The sequence below is a fragment of the Ciconia boyciana genome, chromosome 18, assembly GCF_034638445.1.
Source record: "Ciconia boyciana chromosome 18, ASM3463844v1, whole genome shotgun sequence".
NCBI lineage: Eukaryota > Metazoa > Chordata > Aves > Ciconiiformes > Ciconiidae > Ciconia > Ciconia boyciana.
The window spans coordinates 9530842-9548209 of NC_132951.1; the positions used below are offsets into that span (position 1 = coordinate 9530842).

A 17368-nucleotide genomic window follows, 5' to 3' on the forward strand; every position below is an offset into this window, starting at 1 on the left:
AATAACTAGGGGTTATTAAGAACATATTGATTGAGTTATAAGAAATATGTAATAAAGACATATTTGGTTACATAACAATTAACTCTGCATCAATGTGTTTTAAGAGGCAGATGGTATTTATTTAACACACAATAAGTATCTTCTGAAGTCTAAATTAAATAGGAGAAACTTAATTTACCTAAAAATGATTATGGGCTAAAAAATTCTGAATTAATTTTCAGAACTTCACATAAGTCCTTTTCACATGTAGGGAATAAAAGGATTCATTTGCAAAACTGCAATTAAAACAAATACTGTTTAGAGCACAAGATCTCTCTTTATCAACTCCTGATATGATTTGATTGTCTTCCCCATATTAATCTGCAATAAAGGTGGAAAATCTCATCTGAGCAGAAAATAATAGCTATCTGCCTACTCAGATAAAGTGCAAACTGGCCACTGAAATGGCCATGGTATCCTAGCAGTGCTGGAAGGAGTTTCATCCTTGATGGAGGCAGTGCCTTTCAAAGTGCTCTCGCTGAGCAATGCTGAGACAGCTCTTTGGGTACTAATATGCTTGTAAATTTGGCCTCCTGTGATATGTACTGCTACAGTCCTGAAGGACACTCGAAGTTTGTTCTCTATAAAATAACAAAGCAAAAAGTGGACAAGAAATTCAAACAGGGAAGGTGAGTTAACAGTAATGTGAGAAGGTCAATCATTTAGGAAGTTCTCTGCTAGGTCTCCCATAGCTCCTGCAGCCCATCCAAGTGCTGCGTAAGAGTATTTAGGTGAACTACCCAGTTGCTCAGGTCATTCTGGAGTAAGAGTTGCTCTGGCTATGAACTGCAAAGTGGTGCAACTCTTGCCCAGAGCCCTGCATTCATTTAATTTTTATTGGTACCACGTAGCTGTATGCCTATCAGACACGAAGACGCACACATACTCTGACCTACATGCTCTACTCAGGGTGCAGGAAGATGACATTTGCATGACACTCAGGGTTTTAGGTCTTTGACGCTGCCTTGCTCAGCTCCCATCTCAGACCTGCAGCTCAGGGAAGGAAGCAGCACTTGTCCCTCTCCCCGGTGCTGCCACCTCCTTGCCCTGTGAGACTCCACTGCCCATGAGCTCTGTGTTGCCACAGGAGTAGAAATAAGATTCACCTTGTCCTCGCAAAAGAAATGTGCAAGAGGAGGAGGAAGAACGTGCAGGCAGAGCTGAAGCCCACAGGTATTTGTGAGGAGCAATAACAGCAGGAATCACAGGGCCAGAATCGTTGATTGAAAATTCCTCCCATAACATATGGAAAAAGATTTGCCCTTTACATGGCAAATCAATGGCCCTCAACAGAGTGCTACAGGCTGAGAAAGGAAGAGCAGAAAACAGATCAATAACCTCCTCAATATGAACCAATTTAGGAAAGAGCCTTAACCCAGACTGAGCACAGCATGATAAAGCTGCGCTCCTGGATTTGGGCCCCAGGTTGTTCCCCTATTTCTCCCCTTTCTATTCAATTCAGTACAAAAGCACAGAGCAGCGCACGATCACCTTTCAAAGAAGTGGCCATCAATGGGTGGAAACCACTCCAGGGTGACAGAGGTGGAGGTCCGAGCCACAATCTGGGGGGCAATTGCAATAGGAGCCGGTTTCTTCGCGGGCTGCCAGCTCTGATAGACAAGGTCCAAGTAGCAGTGCATCCTGGCCACTTGGTTGGGCGTGAAGGAGTCAGTGCAGTCATCATCTGAAATTAAAACAGAAGCCACATCAACCACGTGGGAGATAAGATGGGAACAAGAGAGAGAATTACGACCCAGTGAATGGCAGCTTCTTTCAAGGGCTGGGATGGGTTCTCGCAGCACTCACAAGTTAATGACCTGTGAACATATTAGTGCAGTCATCACTTCTGGAGGCAAGTAAAAGGAAACAAAAGTTAGAAAGGAAAAAATAAATCAATAAATGTTCTCTCCCTTTGGTCTGGGATAGATACAAAACACCTAGAGATCATCCCAAGATGAGACAGAGACACGTGGAGGTGGAGAAACAGAAAGTCTCAGTGCAGCACCTTCTGGTCAGAATTGGGGCTACCAGTGGACCTCTGGGCTTAAAAGAATTTCATGTTTAAAAGAATATCTCTGAGAGAGGACAAAAGGGCAAAGGACGGCTAGTGTTAGGATAAAGCATTGGCTGAGATTCATGCAAACTGTGTGCAATAGGCTTTAACAGATTTCTTAGCTTAAAAGAACACAGAATTTTAAAAATACATAATTTTTTTAAAGTTCTTAAATTTTCTAATGAACAAAACCAAAATGTTCTGAAATATCAATTTAAAAAGATCATTACAAACACTGATTAAAAATGTAAATTTTTGGTATATTAAAATAACTTTACTTCTGTTAAAAATCTCCCCCATTACCATTATGATTCTAACCCCTTTCTGAACTTCTCATAAACATTTTTGATATTTCAAATTTCTTTTTCATTTAAAAGGGAGGTATCATTTTGCTGGATAATTTCCCATAAATGTCCATTTCTCATTTAATCTGTTTTCCCCAAACATGATTTGGTAACAAGAACACATCTGGTGCCCTCTGAACACCATACAACTTTACAACTACAATGCCCCGGAGAAGTAGAAAATTACTATTTCTCTATTGTGAAGATCACAGAAGGAATAAATATGTTGTGCAAAGTCACCCAGAAAAGCTATGCTGAAGAACTTATTGCTAGCTCTTTAACCATTTTTCTGGTACTCTTCCCACCAGATGAAAAGCTCTTGAAAACACAGAGTGTTTCTTCACATGTGCCTGCAGAGCTCCCAGCCTAGTAAAGCTTAGTCCCAAATGGGACCTCTGCATGCTGCCGTGATACAAACAGCAATGACAGTTTTGCTCAGGTCAAGTAATACACTTTTCTGGGAAGATGCAGGTCACCGAAGGCTGTTCAGAGAGTTGCTTGCGTGTAAGTTGGCAGTTCAATATTGTAATAGCGTTACTAGATGCTCTGATGTCTGCAAGTCCGTACCCTGTGGAACTCAAGAGGAACAAAAAAATATGAATTTGTTCTAAAGAGAAGTGTGAATTTGCTGGCTAATTTAAAACCTTACCACATCTTTCCTGAGATGCAAGCAAAAGGAGACAGCTTCAGTTGGGATCCTGTTCAAATTACAGTCCTAAATGCAGTCCTACCACCGTAAGGACCTGTCAGTTCACGTGTTCTCCTGTGTCTCTCCTAATGCCACTGAGCAGCAAACCTCCCTTCATCAAACATGCACAGCAGATAGACAGACACTACCAGCTTGAAAATATCTACAAATCCCTGTGGGTATGCAAAAAGCTGCTTTAATATGACATCTCTGGATTTCCTCAATAATTATCAATGGTCTACCCCTAAGCATGTTGTAAAAGCCATAAATATTCTTCACGGAAGCCCAGAAGGAGACAAAGGCCCTTAATAGCCATCATAAAGGAACAATAAAATAGATATAGGACAAAGCAGTGAGACAATGGCACAGGAGAAAGATGACCTGCATTCTCAATCTGTTTAAACATCAGCACAGGCTGTGTCCTGGGGGAGGGGAAGGGAGGAGAGGTGAGGGTGAAAGGTATTTCACTTGATCACTCGATTTCAAGAAAGGTTCAAGATCCGCTGATGAAGTAATAACCAGAGGAAATCAAGAGGCTTTGCTGGGATGTTTATTCCAACAGAATTCAGAGGCAGAATTCCTGCTGATTTCATGGAGAGTGGTCTAAATGACTAACTCATCTTTTTTATTTGGGAACACCACGGCTATTTGGACTTGTAAAAATAATTTACAAGTCCAATTTCTCACACTTCTCGATCTTCTGGATATTGTAGCTTGTTATTTCAGGGATAGAAAAGTTACCCTTTAAGTCAGGGCTTTGTTACAGAGTTGGGGGTAACTGGACAGGTGGATGTTAGACAGACAGACAAACACAATATGATCAGGCTGTATACAAGCAGCAAAAGAGAAAAGAAAGAATGGCAATGTTTAGAGCTGCATGACCTCAACCTAGATGTTTCAAAGGTATTTCTACAGCAATTTGATATCCTGATATATTTTTATTCCACTGGCAACAACAGAAAAGCAAACAGATTCATGCATGAGCTCTAGAGATGCCTATCATGTCGCTTCACTTAATTTTTCAAGAGGAAGAAAAAAAAGGTTTCTGCTCAGAACACCAGCACATATTTAGCTCCCAAGAACAGATAGGTATCTCTGTGGTCTACCTCTCTGTGTCAGCTCTCGAGAGAATTGGCAAGGCAAGTTCTCTTTGGAAGAAGAGACCTCAGCGTTTTGAAACATGCACGCTCCACCCCTTGTCGCATACACACAAGCAGATTTGGTGGAGGGATATTGTCATCTGAAGTGGCACTGACTTATTTGTGCGATGTTACCAGGAGGCTGCTGTACCAGGCAGTAAAACTCGCTGCCCTACCGCATGCACAAAAGTGTGCAACATGCTGAGGAGCTGACTCAGTGAGTGTATGCTTGTCCCTGAAAACACTCTCTAAACAAATAGAAAAATAAAGACAAAACTAAGCATCACTTTTAGCTAGTGCCCTGAAGGGCATAAAAGCATTTCTGTTATAAATCATTTCAATCTGTGCCCCAGATGACATTAAACACTTTGCTTCTCTATGGTTTTATTACAGAATAAGCACTCCTATGACCTTTTGAGTGGGCAATCTGTGTTTTTGCCTGGACTATTAAGGTGCCCTTCAGTGGCTATAAGTATACTGGTCACCTTTAAAATGTTGTTGATGCTGTCAGCTCAATGTCACAGACCTTCATCACAGCTAGACCCCGAGACCCAAAATAAGGGGAAATACAAGCCAAGGTATCCCCTGTTCTTTCTGGGAAATAACAGAGGATCCTTCAAAGTCCCCTTGACCTTCCAGGGGTGCAGCAAGGACCCCACCCCACCCTCATCCAATGGGCAAGGGTCACAGGAGCTCATGCTCTCTTTGCGTTATGCTCTGCTGGTAGGAGTGCCATGAACCGGCACCCCTGAGCAACACAGCTGTGCCTACAGAAGCCTGCAGAGTTGTAACTACAAAACCAGGCTTTTGCTTAAGCAGCTTATTCCTCTTGGAGGGGTGGTTTTACCACACTGATACGGAGCCTTTGCAGTTGCACTCCCAGCAAACCAGCACAGCACACTGGTAGTCTTTGACCAGAAGAGGAATCCTGATCCAGGTACTATCTCAGTATTCACACTCTGATGATGAAACTCAGATGTGAGTGATTGTAGCTGAATGACAGTAACTCCAAATCAAACACCAAACATGGTAATTGAGCAGACGCATGGAGGCATGAGCAGTATTCCATTAGATGTCTACCTATCACAGGTTCATTACATAGCCTTGGTGGTATCGATATTCATCTGACATTCAATATGTCCTTGGGGGACAGTAAACAATCTCTGAATTTGGGTTTTTCAAAGACGACCTCATGGATCAGGCATCCGGATCCCAGGGAAATAGGGTGCCAAGTTTGCTGTAGAGTCTTTAGAAGCTGTTTTCTTAATGCTTATCTCATTTCTTCCCTCCCCCAAACCTTCTGCCTGGTCATCACATGAAACTATGTAAAGTTGGGGAAAGCTGGGAAAAAAGAACAGGAGAACTGGAAGGGATTCCTGAGGCCATCAAGTTCGGTCCCTGAGGCCATCAAGTTCGGTCCCTCAACAAGTCTGGTCCTAGAACAATGGACACACACATCAGCATAAAGCCCCGCATGAAATGGACTGTAGAAATCAGAGGTAATGCTGCTATTCTTTGTTCCCACCCAACCACAGACACCAACAGCACACCGAGGAAACCCAAGTACCTGCGTAGCTCATGAAGTTACTGAACGGTGTATTTAGGAAACTGTGAAAACCACATGTGTCATTGCCCGGTCCAGGATCTCCACACAGCTTGTGCTTAGGAGCAGGGTTGGTGTCACTGCAGAGGTCCCCGGTCTCGAAGGAGGGCTCAGTTTCCATGCACGGATCACTGCAGGAGAGGATCTCTGAGATCCCCCGGAAGACGTGATAGAGCCCCAGGCTGTGCCCAATTTCATGGATCATTGTGTGTGTGTGGCCAGGGATTCCATAGAAGGAAGGATTCAGCACAATGCCACCTGCAAGGGGAAAAGAGAAGAGCTTCATTTGCATTGTCTTCCTCAGAACAGCAAGAGAAAGGGAAAGGAAGACAATCTTAAGGGCAGATTCACTGGCAGTTCATCAGATCCTCTATAGCACAGACTGTTTTTTGCATAATCAGGCTCAGAGAAACTGCACAGCAAGGTTTAATCTCACCCTTAATCTGGTGCTCTATGGATGAGGGATCATGGGACAAAGTCCAATGCCCTAAACCAAAACTGCAGTGACAATTGGTCTTTCCACTGAATATGGTCAGTTTGGTTGGTTTGTTAACTCAAAGAAAAATCCTACATGCAGTTACCTCATACTATACAATTTCAAATCACTTAGTGTTCTTAAATAGAATGATTCTGCCCAGGTAAGTGTAAGCAATGCATTTGATACCCAGAGTCAAACAAAACATACCTGAAGCACTCTCTGTATACTATTCCACAGAGTAAAGATATAATAGAAGCCCATTAACTTCTGAAACACCCTAAAAATTGCAGTAGGTTGTACCAATATTTGCAAACTAATAGCTGGACAAAGAAAACAGAATACACCCAAGGCTGGAACAGTTTTTGTGGAGTGTGCTCCAATCATATAGACAGCTTTGAAGTAACGGTTAGAAACACACTCTGTTCATACACTCAGACAAGGCTAGTTTGATCAGAACTGCACAGTCCACTAATGAATACGCAATAAGTCTAACGTGTCAAAAAATATAATCCTGGAATGTGATAATTGTAAAAGAACTGCATGGTTGTTAAATGTGCACAAAGAAAATCAATGGTGATTTTTTTGCTGTATGCATTATGGGATGTGTAGATAAGCAAATACAGTATATTGAATTAATCATAAGAATTATATTTTTAGCTCAGCTAGATGTACCTTTGGATTTATGATATGCTTCATATTTTCTTTATTTAGCTTGTTGACCTCAACTTTTCCAAGCCTTTTATTTAAAACTGTTTGTGTATATTGCCTACCATGAGAACAGGAGACTGCTTTGTAAAAGTTGTAGTGGGAAAATAAATCTTGGATATGGTACACTAATAATTTAGTGACAATGAGGAGAGAAAAGGTTTTGGCAGGAGGAACATTATCAGTGACTGTAGTGCAGGGAAGATGAGATCACCGGATTCTGACACACCATAGACTCTTCCTTCTCATCTGCCTCAAGACCTGGTTGCAATAACCATGGAATTACAGGAAAATAAGACCAAGAAGATCTTAAGAAGTCATCTAATTCCACTCTTAAACAATGCAGGACCAATTAGGTCTATACCATCCCTCACACGTATTGGCCTAATGTGTCTTTACGACCCCCGATGACACGACTACCCCAGCAATCAATTTCAGCACTCAGTATCCTTACGGCTGCAAGGATTTAACTCACATCTAATCTGAATTGATTTTTTTGCAATTTAAGTTCATGACTTCAAGTCCTGTCTCACACGGATACGAAGAAAAAGAAGATTCTCCTCCCCTTTCCTCAGCTTTTATGAGATTGTCATCATCCCCACTTCAGGCTCTTTTCCTTCAGTCTGAATGACCACAATCCATTCAACCTTTACTTGTAGCTCAATCCTTTTTCTAGACCTCCCTGACTGTTGTTCTCCTTTGGTTTTCCCAGTTGCCTCACACGTTTTCCTTCAAGTACAGTGTCCACACATGATACAGTGTTCCAGCTGAAATTTTATCAGTGCTGAAGAGAGAGGAAGGACCACTTCAGATGTCTTGCAAGGACACATGCAAATTTAAATACAGACACAAAAGAGTTAACAAAATCAATCACACTGCCACATCATGCCTGTTATGCCACATGCAGCATCTGCACATCCTTTTCACAGCACAGAACTTGTCCTTATGCTAGCTCTCCACAGGCCCAATTAATTGTCTACAGACCTACCAGTATGCAGCCACTGTGATCCCCATGTTCCTTGCATCCCTCTCTCCCCCTTTATACAATACATGCTCTGAGTCCTCTGGTGCTTGGGGTCTACCCATGTGGAGCCATTTACACCCAGAGAGTACCCTGGTATATTGTTTTGTGGGGGCCTCTTTCCCAAAGATACTTCCAGGGTTTGATTTTCAATGGCAGGAGTATTGGTGGAATTCCTCAGCAGGACGTGCCTTCAAAATAAAGGCTGGGTAAATGGTTCTGGCATTGGACAGCCCTGAGGCAGCTGGAGAGGGAGATTTTATTTTTGCCTTTGTTGAAAATTTATATTTTTCACAGCTGTCAACAATCTAAATCAATTGCAGTTTTACAGAAAAGATAAACTCCCTCACCCAGACAATCTCTATCCCAGCCTTTAGATCTGCACCACAGGACATATTTCATATTTTTTATTAAGTACATATTGGATTTATAGAAGAGAGTAAAAAAGATTAAAGATGAATTCTTACAGACCAAGCACAGGTCTGGGAGGGCTATTATGACAGGAAATTATGACCATTATTTATTTATTTTTACTTCTTTCCACTGCAAGTCAACTTTAAACTGTTGGCTAACGTCTTTTTTTCTCGTGAGATCTTTTTTTGGTCAATGAATTCTGTCAATACACTGTAGGAGCTGAATTTAAATTGTTTTGCTCAGGCTTGATGTTGACAATTAGCTTAACGAAGTGACAGAACAACTCATCAGGGCTTTGGGCAAGCCCCAGCCCTCTTGCAGAAGGTTCTTCTTGGCACTCTGGAGCTCTCCCCTTATTCTCTGCTCCCTCCCGTGGCAACACCAAGGGAAGCTGTGAAAATACTCATTTAAGGAAGGATTGGCTATATTGCAGCCTTATTTCACTCCAGCAGTGGCATTAGGGCTAATGTTTCCCACCAGCAACCCATACGCTTGCACAATTAGAAGCAAAGTTACTGTTGGGGCTAGTGCAGGAGTAGGAGTTTAGGGTACTACAAAGCAATAGAAATCACAGCAGTGTGGGTGCTGGTCGAGGCTGGGGTTAATATCTATCTTTGTTTTTTGCCAGAAGATGTTGCCATGGGGACTGCTCACTGGTGGGCATTTACAGCATCTTCTGTTTTGGGTGGTCCCAGCAGGAGCCCATGGAGATGGGGCTGGAGGCAAGGCAGAGTGGAAGTGGCTTCACTTCCAGCCTAGCTCAGCAAGACACTGGATTTGTGTCAGTGCCGATCCTTGGGAAGGGAAGTCTGCTCACACTTCTTCCAGAGCAGCTGCAGAGCTGAATGTCATAATAAAACATTTACTAACTGAAGCAGGGCAGCCAGCTCCAACTGCTTGGTCTGACCATTGAGCCACTTTCAGCTATGGAAACAAGGTGACTATAAAGAGATGTTAACATCTAGGTCTTGGGGTAATGTATTTTTGAACATGGAAAAGCCTCCCTGACTGATGGCTCACGTTGTAGTTCAGGTCTCATAGTATGCTTTAGAATACTAAACACCATATTTTGCTCTCCTCGTCTAGGTTTACATTTGCCACATCTTTTTTGTTTTGCTCAACGTGGGTTTGGGTAATACAAAAACTGGCTGAAACAGCCTTTCACAAAGACTGACCTTAGCTGAAACTAGACTTCACTTCCAGCCTAGGAAGGTCTGGACAGGCTGGAGAAATATCTGGAAAACTTGTGATAATCCCTGCTCTTATAAGATGACCATATCAGGTTTGCAGCCCCAAGGAGATTTGTGCAGTTAAGAGAAGCACATACAGACTCATTCGGTGCCTTCTGAACCTTCTGAGGTTCATCTGACTTTTTGCAAGGAACACAGGTCCAGTGGCACTGCAGGTGTCAGGGCAATGAGTCATTTGGGAGGTTGCACAGCTTTGTCTGGATCTCTGGGTTCCAGCAGCCATTGTTGGCAACCTAGTTATGAAACATGCAGGGCAATCTGCAGGGTAGTGAACTCTTTCCAGTTCCACTCAAATGAACATTAGAAATACAATCTCTCACCAGTTTGCTCTTTTGCACATTAGTAGAGAAAAATAGCAACAAATTTTAACTATAGTCTGTGAGGAAAATTAATCAAACACTTACTAAGTAATGAACTAAGGATCAGAATGTAACAGGCTAAGGTTAAAAATTCACTTCTGTCTAGCATCCCCCCACCTATCCCTCCCCCAATCTTCTTCGCAAAGTGCTCCCATGGAGTGAATGCCCTGCAAAGTAGCTTCACTTAAAAGGTGAAATACTTTCAGCTTGACATCATCTACAAATACCATAATATGCTTTGGGTTTATAACCTAATATTTTCCTGGTTGTGAGCCAGTATCTGGGAATCGTGAAATACTTTTTTTCCCCTGACTATATATTAGACGAATGATAAGAAATCAGAACAGAGCTTAACGCATATTTGTCTTTCCTTCTTAGCGCCTCAAAAGAATGCTTTACAAAGAAGAAACATCTTTATCACTCACCTAGATGCATCAAGGCTTCCTTGTCCCAGGGCCAAGTTGCCACTCCAGCCAGCTCTTCCTCAGAGGAATTGGCAAAAAAGATGTTGAGGTGTGTGGATCCATCCAGTTTGAGTATGTTCTTTAGTTCATTGACATCTAAGTATGCTCTGTAGAAAAAGAAAAGCATTTTTTTTTCTAAAGGTGACACAAAAAGCAACAAAGTATTGAAGAAGTGCTGCAATCCAGGCAAAGATCTTATAATATCCTGCATATCAGTCACCCGAAATATTTTAATAACCCACTCCCAAACTTCAATTACTTTGCATTCATATAGTGAATCTCATCTAAGGACTCCAGGCCATTGATTAACTAAGGCCACAAAATCCAAGGTAAATACATAAAGCTGTCCACATTCCTAAGATAAGTATAGGAATCTATTTATTATGAATGTAATTAACCATGTATTATGGTCAGTAAAACTTTTTATATCAGCAGTTACCTTGCACATTTCCTCTAAGCTGTTTATTATTGTTACCTCTAATTTTCCTTCACAATAACAAGTTTCACATCTTCAGGCTGGCACAACAACTAACACCAGCTTACAAAGTTACTCTTTTAGCACCAGTGGCAGTCACTTGTGCTGGTCTAATCCTGCACATGGTCTAAGCCTGACATAGGATGGTTGTTTGGGAACTGCTATTTCCAGCAAGCAAAGTTGTGCCAAGACATCTCCATCAGGAGATCTCTGCAGGAGTGGTAACATACCATGACAGAAATTCCTAAGGCTCCTTAGGTTCCCCCTGCCCCCAGGTGAGCAGCGTTTCTTCTTAGCTTTTGGGATGTCTGGAGGTTACAGAGCAATCTGCTTGCAGGCAAACAAAACCAATCCCTTAATCTTGATGGACATTGGAAGTACTTTTTGCACTCCTTTAAAGGAGTAGATTTTGCCAATACTGGAACACAGGAGCTACTTGCTGAAGCATGTACCATAGTGCCACACTGCTTTCTGTGGCACTGTGACGCTCTAACTCAGAGTAAAGCTGGAGAAGGTGAAGCATAAGAGTAAACCCAAACCTAGAAACTCTGTTTCTAGCTCACATTGTCTTTTGATATGAAGTGTGCCAACACAAGATCTAGAACATGGATAAGTTGTACTATCTTCACTTGACAGGTGGAGACAACAGAGAGAGAGATCACACTGAGTCAAGCACAATCGACTAGCTTGTGCTTGGAAAGGACACCACGGTGGTCTTGAGATGGTCGATTCCTGCTTCCTAAAGTCTCCCTTTCCATATCTGTACGGGTGTGTATAGGGCTCATGTAGCTCTCACAAACCAAACACACTCACATTCAGTAAGCAGGGTTCCTTGCATACTTTGCAAGGCTTTCGTTCCCAGAAGGGTGAAGAAAAAATAGGGGAGTTGGCTCAGCACCAAGATCTTTCTGTCCTTCCCTGGAGGACTCCCCAATGGAAAACACATTCGTATTTCCACAGTAGCTTCCCCTGCCACTTGCTGAAGTCATTGCCTCCAAAATAGTTCATGGCTGGGTGTCCCCAGGCCCTCGCTGACTCATGGAGGAAGACGTGCTCTTTGGGGACACCAGTGGAAGGGTATGTTTCCATTCCATACAGTGTTTATCTTCCAATCAAATGTGGATGACATCCTGAAGGACAGGTCAGCACTGTGACCCTCTACACATTTCTCATCTCTCCACTGTTCCCAACATATCTATGGAAAATACACAGATCTTCCCCTTAGCTCCTCAAGCTTGCTCTGCATGTATCTGCACAATGTTCTGAGGCTGTGCATAATCTATTTCCAGGACCTTCTCAAGCTTGCTCTGCATGTATCTGCATAATGTTCTGAGGCTGCGCATAATCTGTTTCCAGGATCTTCTTTGTGTCTTTGAAAAACATCTTTTCCAAACATGGGCTCATACTTATACATGTCCACGAGCAATAGTTTGAAATTACATATGAGAGCTAATCTGCATTTCCAAATGAAAGTGTAAGCGCATCAGGGGAATATGTGACAGAGGATGCGTGCATGTGAAGGGGACAATATGTATGTCTGCATGTATTGCGGCATCAGTAAAAGACAGTGAGCAAAAGTGTAAGAGAGAACGTGGGAGTGATGTGATACTTCGTGCAAGAGAGAAAAGGACAGAAACAGAAGCATTGCATACCTCTCAGCAGAAAAACGTTTGTGTGTTTTGTATCACAGTGGGAAGGAAAGGCCACTGTCTGTATTGAGACTGCAGTTGTTGACTCTGGATGCAGACGCTTTATGGCCTATGCAAATCCCTGTAGGAGTAACTATAATCAAACACCCCTCCTGAGATAACCATTTTTATCCTCGCTCTTCTCTTATGGTTTCAAATAATCTAAACTAATATTTCTTTATTCTCAACTGCCTCTTTGCTTATTGTTTACATGGTCCAATCCCCATTTATGTCCTCAGTGCATGGCCAGAATCGCGCTCTCACTTGCATACAGGCTATGTGCTTCAACATAGGGCTGTTTTGTACATGGATTATTACTGCAGACAACATCCAGAGCAGACAGCATTTAACTAATTGGCCAGTGACGTCAGTGCATCATCGAGACTGAACTCACGTCTTACGTAAATCCACGTTACTAAGTCAATTGGACTTGGTTTTATAGTATTTCTCTGACCACTACTTCTCTGCTAGCCAACAAAAGTCTGCGAATGAGCAGAATATATTCAAACGGTGTAAAAACAGAATGCTAAGAGGATTTTTAGCAACGGGTCTGCACAGGAGCACAGGAGTAGGTGTAAACAGATCGTGCTTGGGAGGAAGTAAATGCAAAGCCCTTTGTAAAAGCAGTCAGCAAACCCCCAACACATAAACATGCTCAAGCATTTAGCTCAGGCAAATCCCTTGTAAGCGTGTGAACATGTGCCTGCATGTGCGTGCATGAACAGAGGTGTGAGTGTGTAAGCAAGGGTTTGGACTGTGCACACATGCGAGACAGCCAAGAGTATGTATGCAAAGGAACCAGCGCATGTGTGTGTGTAAGAGATAAAAACACGAGCTGGAATTTCATCCTCTCCTTCCTCCCCATGTTTCTAATAACCTCCTATCCCTATCCATCATCACCACATTCCTACACTCAAGGAGGCATAAATTAACTACTTTTGCAGTTCATGTCCAACTACATAGCCGCAGGCAGCAGACCCAACAGTTACCAGGTCAAAATAGTTTTCAGTTATTGCGTTGGACTAGGCTGACTCCCCCCTGCTGCCGCGGCTGCTTTGTTATCAGCCCAGACTATCTGACCCAATGCAATCTGCGAGCATTGCTTACACTTCTCAAGGTTATGTGGGTCCCCTGATAGAGGACATAATGTCTGTCACATGGGCTCATGCCAAAGAGAGCCAAAGAGCCCAGCCTTTCCAGCACTGCCAAACTCGCATTTCAAAGACATGAGTGCAGTCTTGGAAAGGGATCAAAGCCTTTCCAACTGTCATTAGAATATTTCCTTTATGCATCTCTCCGTGAGTGCCAGCAACATATTTCATAAAATTCATTGGCTCGAGATGGTACCTCCAATATAAACCTGAATGGGGGAACTGTCAGGGCAAGTCTATGTGGAAAACAAAACAAAACCCAAAGCACAACAAAACACGTGTAATTCCTGTAATGGAAAAAACATACGATGCTGTGAGCGTGCCTTGCTCAAGAAAGCCTAATGAGCCTATTAGTGCATCATAAAAAGTCTCCTTTGCTGGAATCTGTTTTAGACATCGAAATTCTATGGGCTGTTTAAGGCCATTTGGGACACCAAATCATATCAGGCCATGTGCACATTCCCACCCAGATCTTTTCGTCAACTTTTTTGTCCAATGCACAGCTTTGGTTTGCTTTTTTCCTCCACTGCAGTGTAAATATCCCTCTGAAACTGTACCGTACAGCAGCTCACCCTTATCCAGTAAGCCCCAGACCTCAAACAGTAATGTGCATCCCGTACAGTGCTCCAGTTTCAGTCTAATGGAGTCTTTAGCTCATCCAGCAGTGTCTCACGACCGCCCTACCCACCACACAGCCTGCCCCATCAGTCACACGAGCCATTATCCCCGTGCCTGTCTCATCTGTCAAGCCCATTTCCTGTCCATTTGGGCTGTGGCTTCGGCGCAGCAGGACTCGTCCCTAGGCAGTGAGGTGAAGCCCCCAGCCAGCAGCCCCACCTGCCTGCGGGGGCCACTGCGAGGAGCTCCCTTCTGCCAGCCCTCAGCTCCAAAGTCAAATCCAGCCACAAATCTCTGCCGCATAGCTACAAACACATTTGACAATGGCTTTTAAACTCAGCTGGTATCAGGTCTAATCGTATTAAATCTGGCTTGGGTGACTAGAGTCAAGCAGTTTTGTAACTGGGTTGGAAACTCTTCCTCCCGCATTTTCTTCCAGGTCAGAGACGGCTTTCCTGTGTTTCCCTAATGTAGCTGGGGTGCAGCCTCTTGCACTCGTGGTTGTTTTTGCAAGGAACATGGAGCCTTCCAGCCCTTTTTGTTAGGAAATGTTTTCTACTGTTTGCTCTGAGTTATTCTCTATTTGACTTTGTTTTGTTTTTTTCCTTCAAAGGCAAGTGTCACTTTACAGCAAGAAAACAAACAGGGTATTTAAGGGATTATTTGCAAGACCCCACCCAAACACAGAGTAGGAACTTTGCTATCTGCTCAGTATGGAGTATGGTCTCCAACTTCCTGATGAATTTGTTAGGAATAAAAGGCACTGCATTTCATCATTACAAAAAAAACCCCCAACCAACCAAACTAACAAAAAACCAAACCAAAAACACCAGCATCCTCTGAACTGGGAAGTCAGCCTCGAAAAGTCTCCATTTTATCTCTTGACATACAATGTCCTACCCTTTATCTAGCGGGTTCAGCGTATGGCAGGCCAGAGTAACTGTGCTGGAATCATACGCACCCAGTATATCACTCTCCTTCCCAAGACTCCTTGTTTCTGGTTTCATTTGGTGCTCTCAAAAGAGCTGTCAGCCCAGCTTAAATCATGGTATACAGTTTAGCAGACAAAGAGAAAGCTTCTCTAGACAGCCCTGGCAACGCTCGCCAGCAGCCTGTGACAGATCCAGGTGTGGTTCCCAACGTGGTATGGCTGACAGGTCTCAGTGGTGTTCCCTTTGTCTATCCAGCTCTGATCTTGGCCCCAGGATTGATACTAACTCATTAGAGCAGCAAAGACCCCAGCAGTCGGGTATGTGGACAGGCACTCACCAACTGTCTGTCCCATTTGTTCAAGCAACATAGGTGGCCCAAGGTTTTAGGGCGCAGTGTCCACCTAGAGATTTTCAATATCTGCAGTGAACAGTAAGGACAGTTTTGAGATAAATGATGTTCTTCCTGAAGATAACGGCAACAGCCGTGACTTCAACAGCACTGAAAGATGACCTTGAAATGGGTCCATTTGGCAGATGCACACAATTGTAATTTAGCTTTTCCCCCTGTGATTTCTCAGTCTTGGGTGGTTAGACATGGAACTCTCCTTTTGGAGATGCAGTATTGACACCAGTATATAAGCTGCCTTTTGCCTTCTGTTATAGAGTGACAGAAAAACAAGTCTGGAAAGAACGTCCAGAGACCATCGCTGGTAGCCCTCCACCCCAAAGCAGGGGCATCTCTATATGTCACACCAAGCAAATTTTTATCTAGCTCATACTTAAGACCACACATGACAAGGACTCTGCCACTGCCCCAGCAACTTGCAGCCCATGTTTCAATACCTTTATGGTCAAGAAGTTTTTCTGAAGGTCTACCTGAATCTTTTTTGCTACAACAGATGCGCAAGACTATTTGTGCCATTCCCCACAGACAGGGAGATTAGATGATTCCCTTCTGCTTTACAAGCCTATTACTTATTTGAAAGCTTATTATATCCCCTGTAAACCATCTCATTTTTAGGCTAAAACCACCTTATTTCTTCAGCCACTCCCCACTGGTTATATTCTTAAGACCTCTGGTCATTTCTGATGCTCTCATCTGCACCCTCCACATCTTTCTCAAAGGCAGGTCATCAAAAGAGGACACAGTCCTCAAGCTGAGAGCTTATCGGTGCCATGTAACTGCTACATTCGTCCTGTCTATCACCTCCAACCTGACATAAAGTACACAGTAGAGATTTCAGACCTACAAACATCTATAACATTTTTTCTTCTTTTTTTGCCTGAAGTGCTACAGGTCTATCAAAAACCTGAACAAAAAAAGACAACCTACAAACCCTCTTTAGCAGTGGACTTGCAATAAAATTTTTGTCTGACCTGATGTTAAAGATCTGCCTTTGCTGGCAAATTTAATTTTGCTCCTCATTTCAGACAGATTGCCATAAATCATTTCAACAGGAAGCGTGCCTCATCTACATTTAGTTTAGTGTTAATTTAAGACACTGGTGTAAGTGTAGTAAAAGTCATGATAATTTATTGATAAAGGTATAAATCTTTCAGTAATTGGGACAGAGCCTGAAATAGAGCGGAGCCAGAATATTATGAAGTGAAAGGCTCCAGGTCCCAATTTAGATCCAGATCGCTGCCTGTGTTCACACTGAAATCCAAATATGTAACTGTAATTCTGACCGAATCCAAACCAGGCAGTCACTAGGTCATGTCCACAAGCATAAATTGCAAGCACTGTCAGCACATGTAGGCTTGGCAGCTTTTAAAGAATTTTGGTTTATCCGCTGCAGCAAAATGTCCTCTACAGCCCCCAAATCTGATCTACCATTACAAGAAAGGAGAAATGTTTTGGCAAAAAAAATAGTAATGACAAGGATCCAAGAAAAGACACTTAGGATAATTGTTCAAATACAAACCCAGCTTCTTGGGTAGGTTTGG

General features: G+C 42.8%; 1 protein-coding gene across 3 annotated transcripts in view; it reads right to left on the bottom strand.

The window, feature by feature from the left end:
- The window catches only part of PAPPA (pappalysin 1), a 254253-nt gene that overhangs the window by 120925 nt on the left and 115960 nt on the right, over positions 1-17368 (bottom strand). For all 3 annotated transcript variants that reach the window (XM_072883095.1, XM_072883093.1, XM_072883094.1), the window contains exons 3-5: positions 10519-10664; positions 5831-6124; positions 1531-1723 (exon numbers count right to left, since the gene is read on the bottom strand). In XM_072883095.1, the coding sequence (XP_072739196.1) occupies positions 1531-1723; positions 5831-6124; positions 10519-10664 (633 nt within the window). The remainder of the gene's footprint in view (positions 1-1530; positions 1724-5830; positions 6125-10518; positions 10665-17368) is intronic.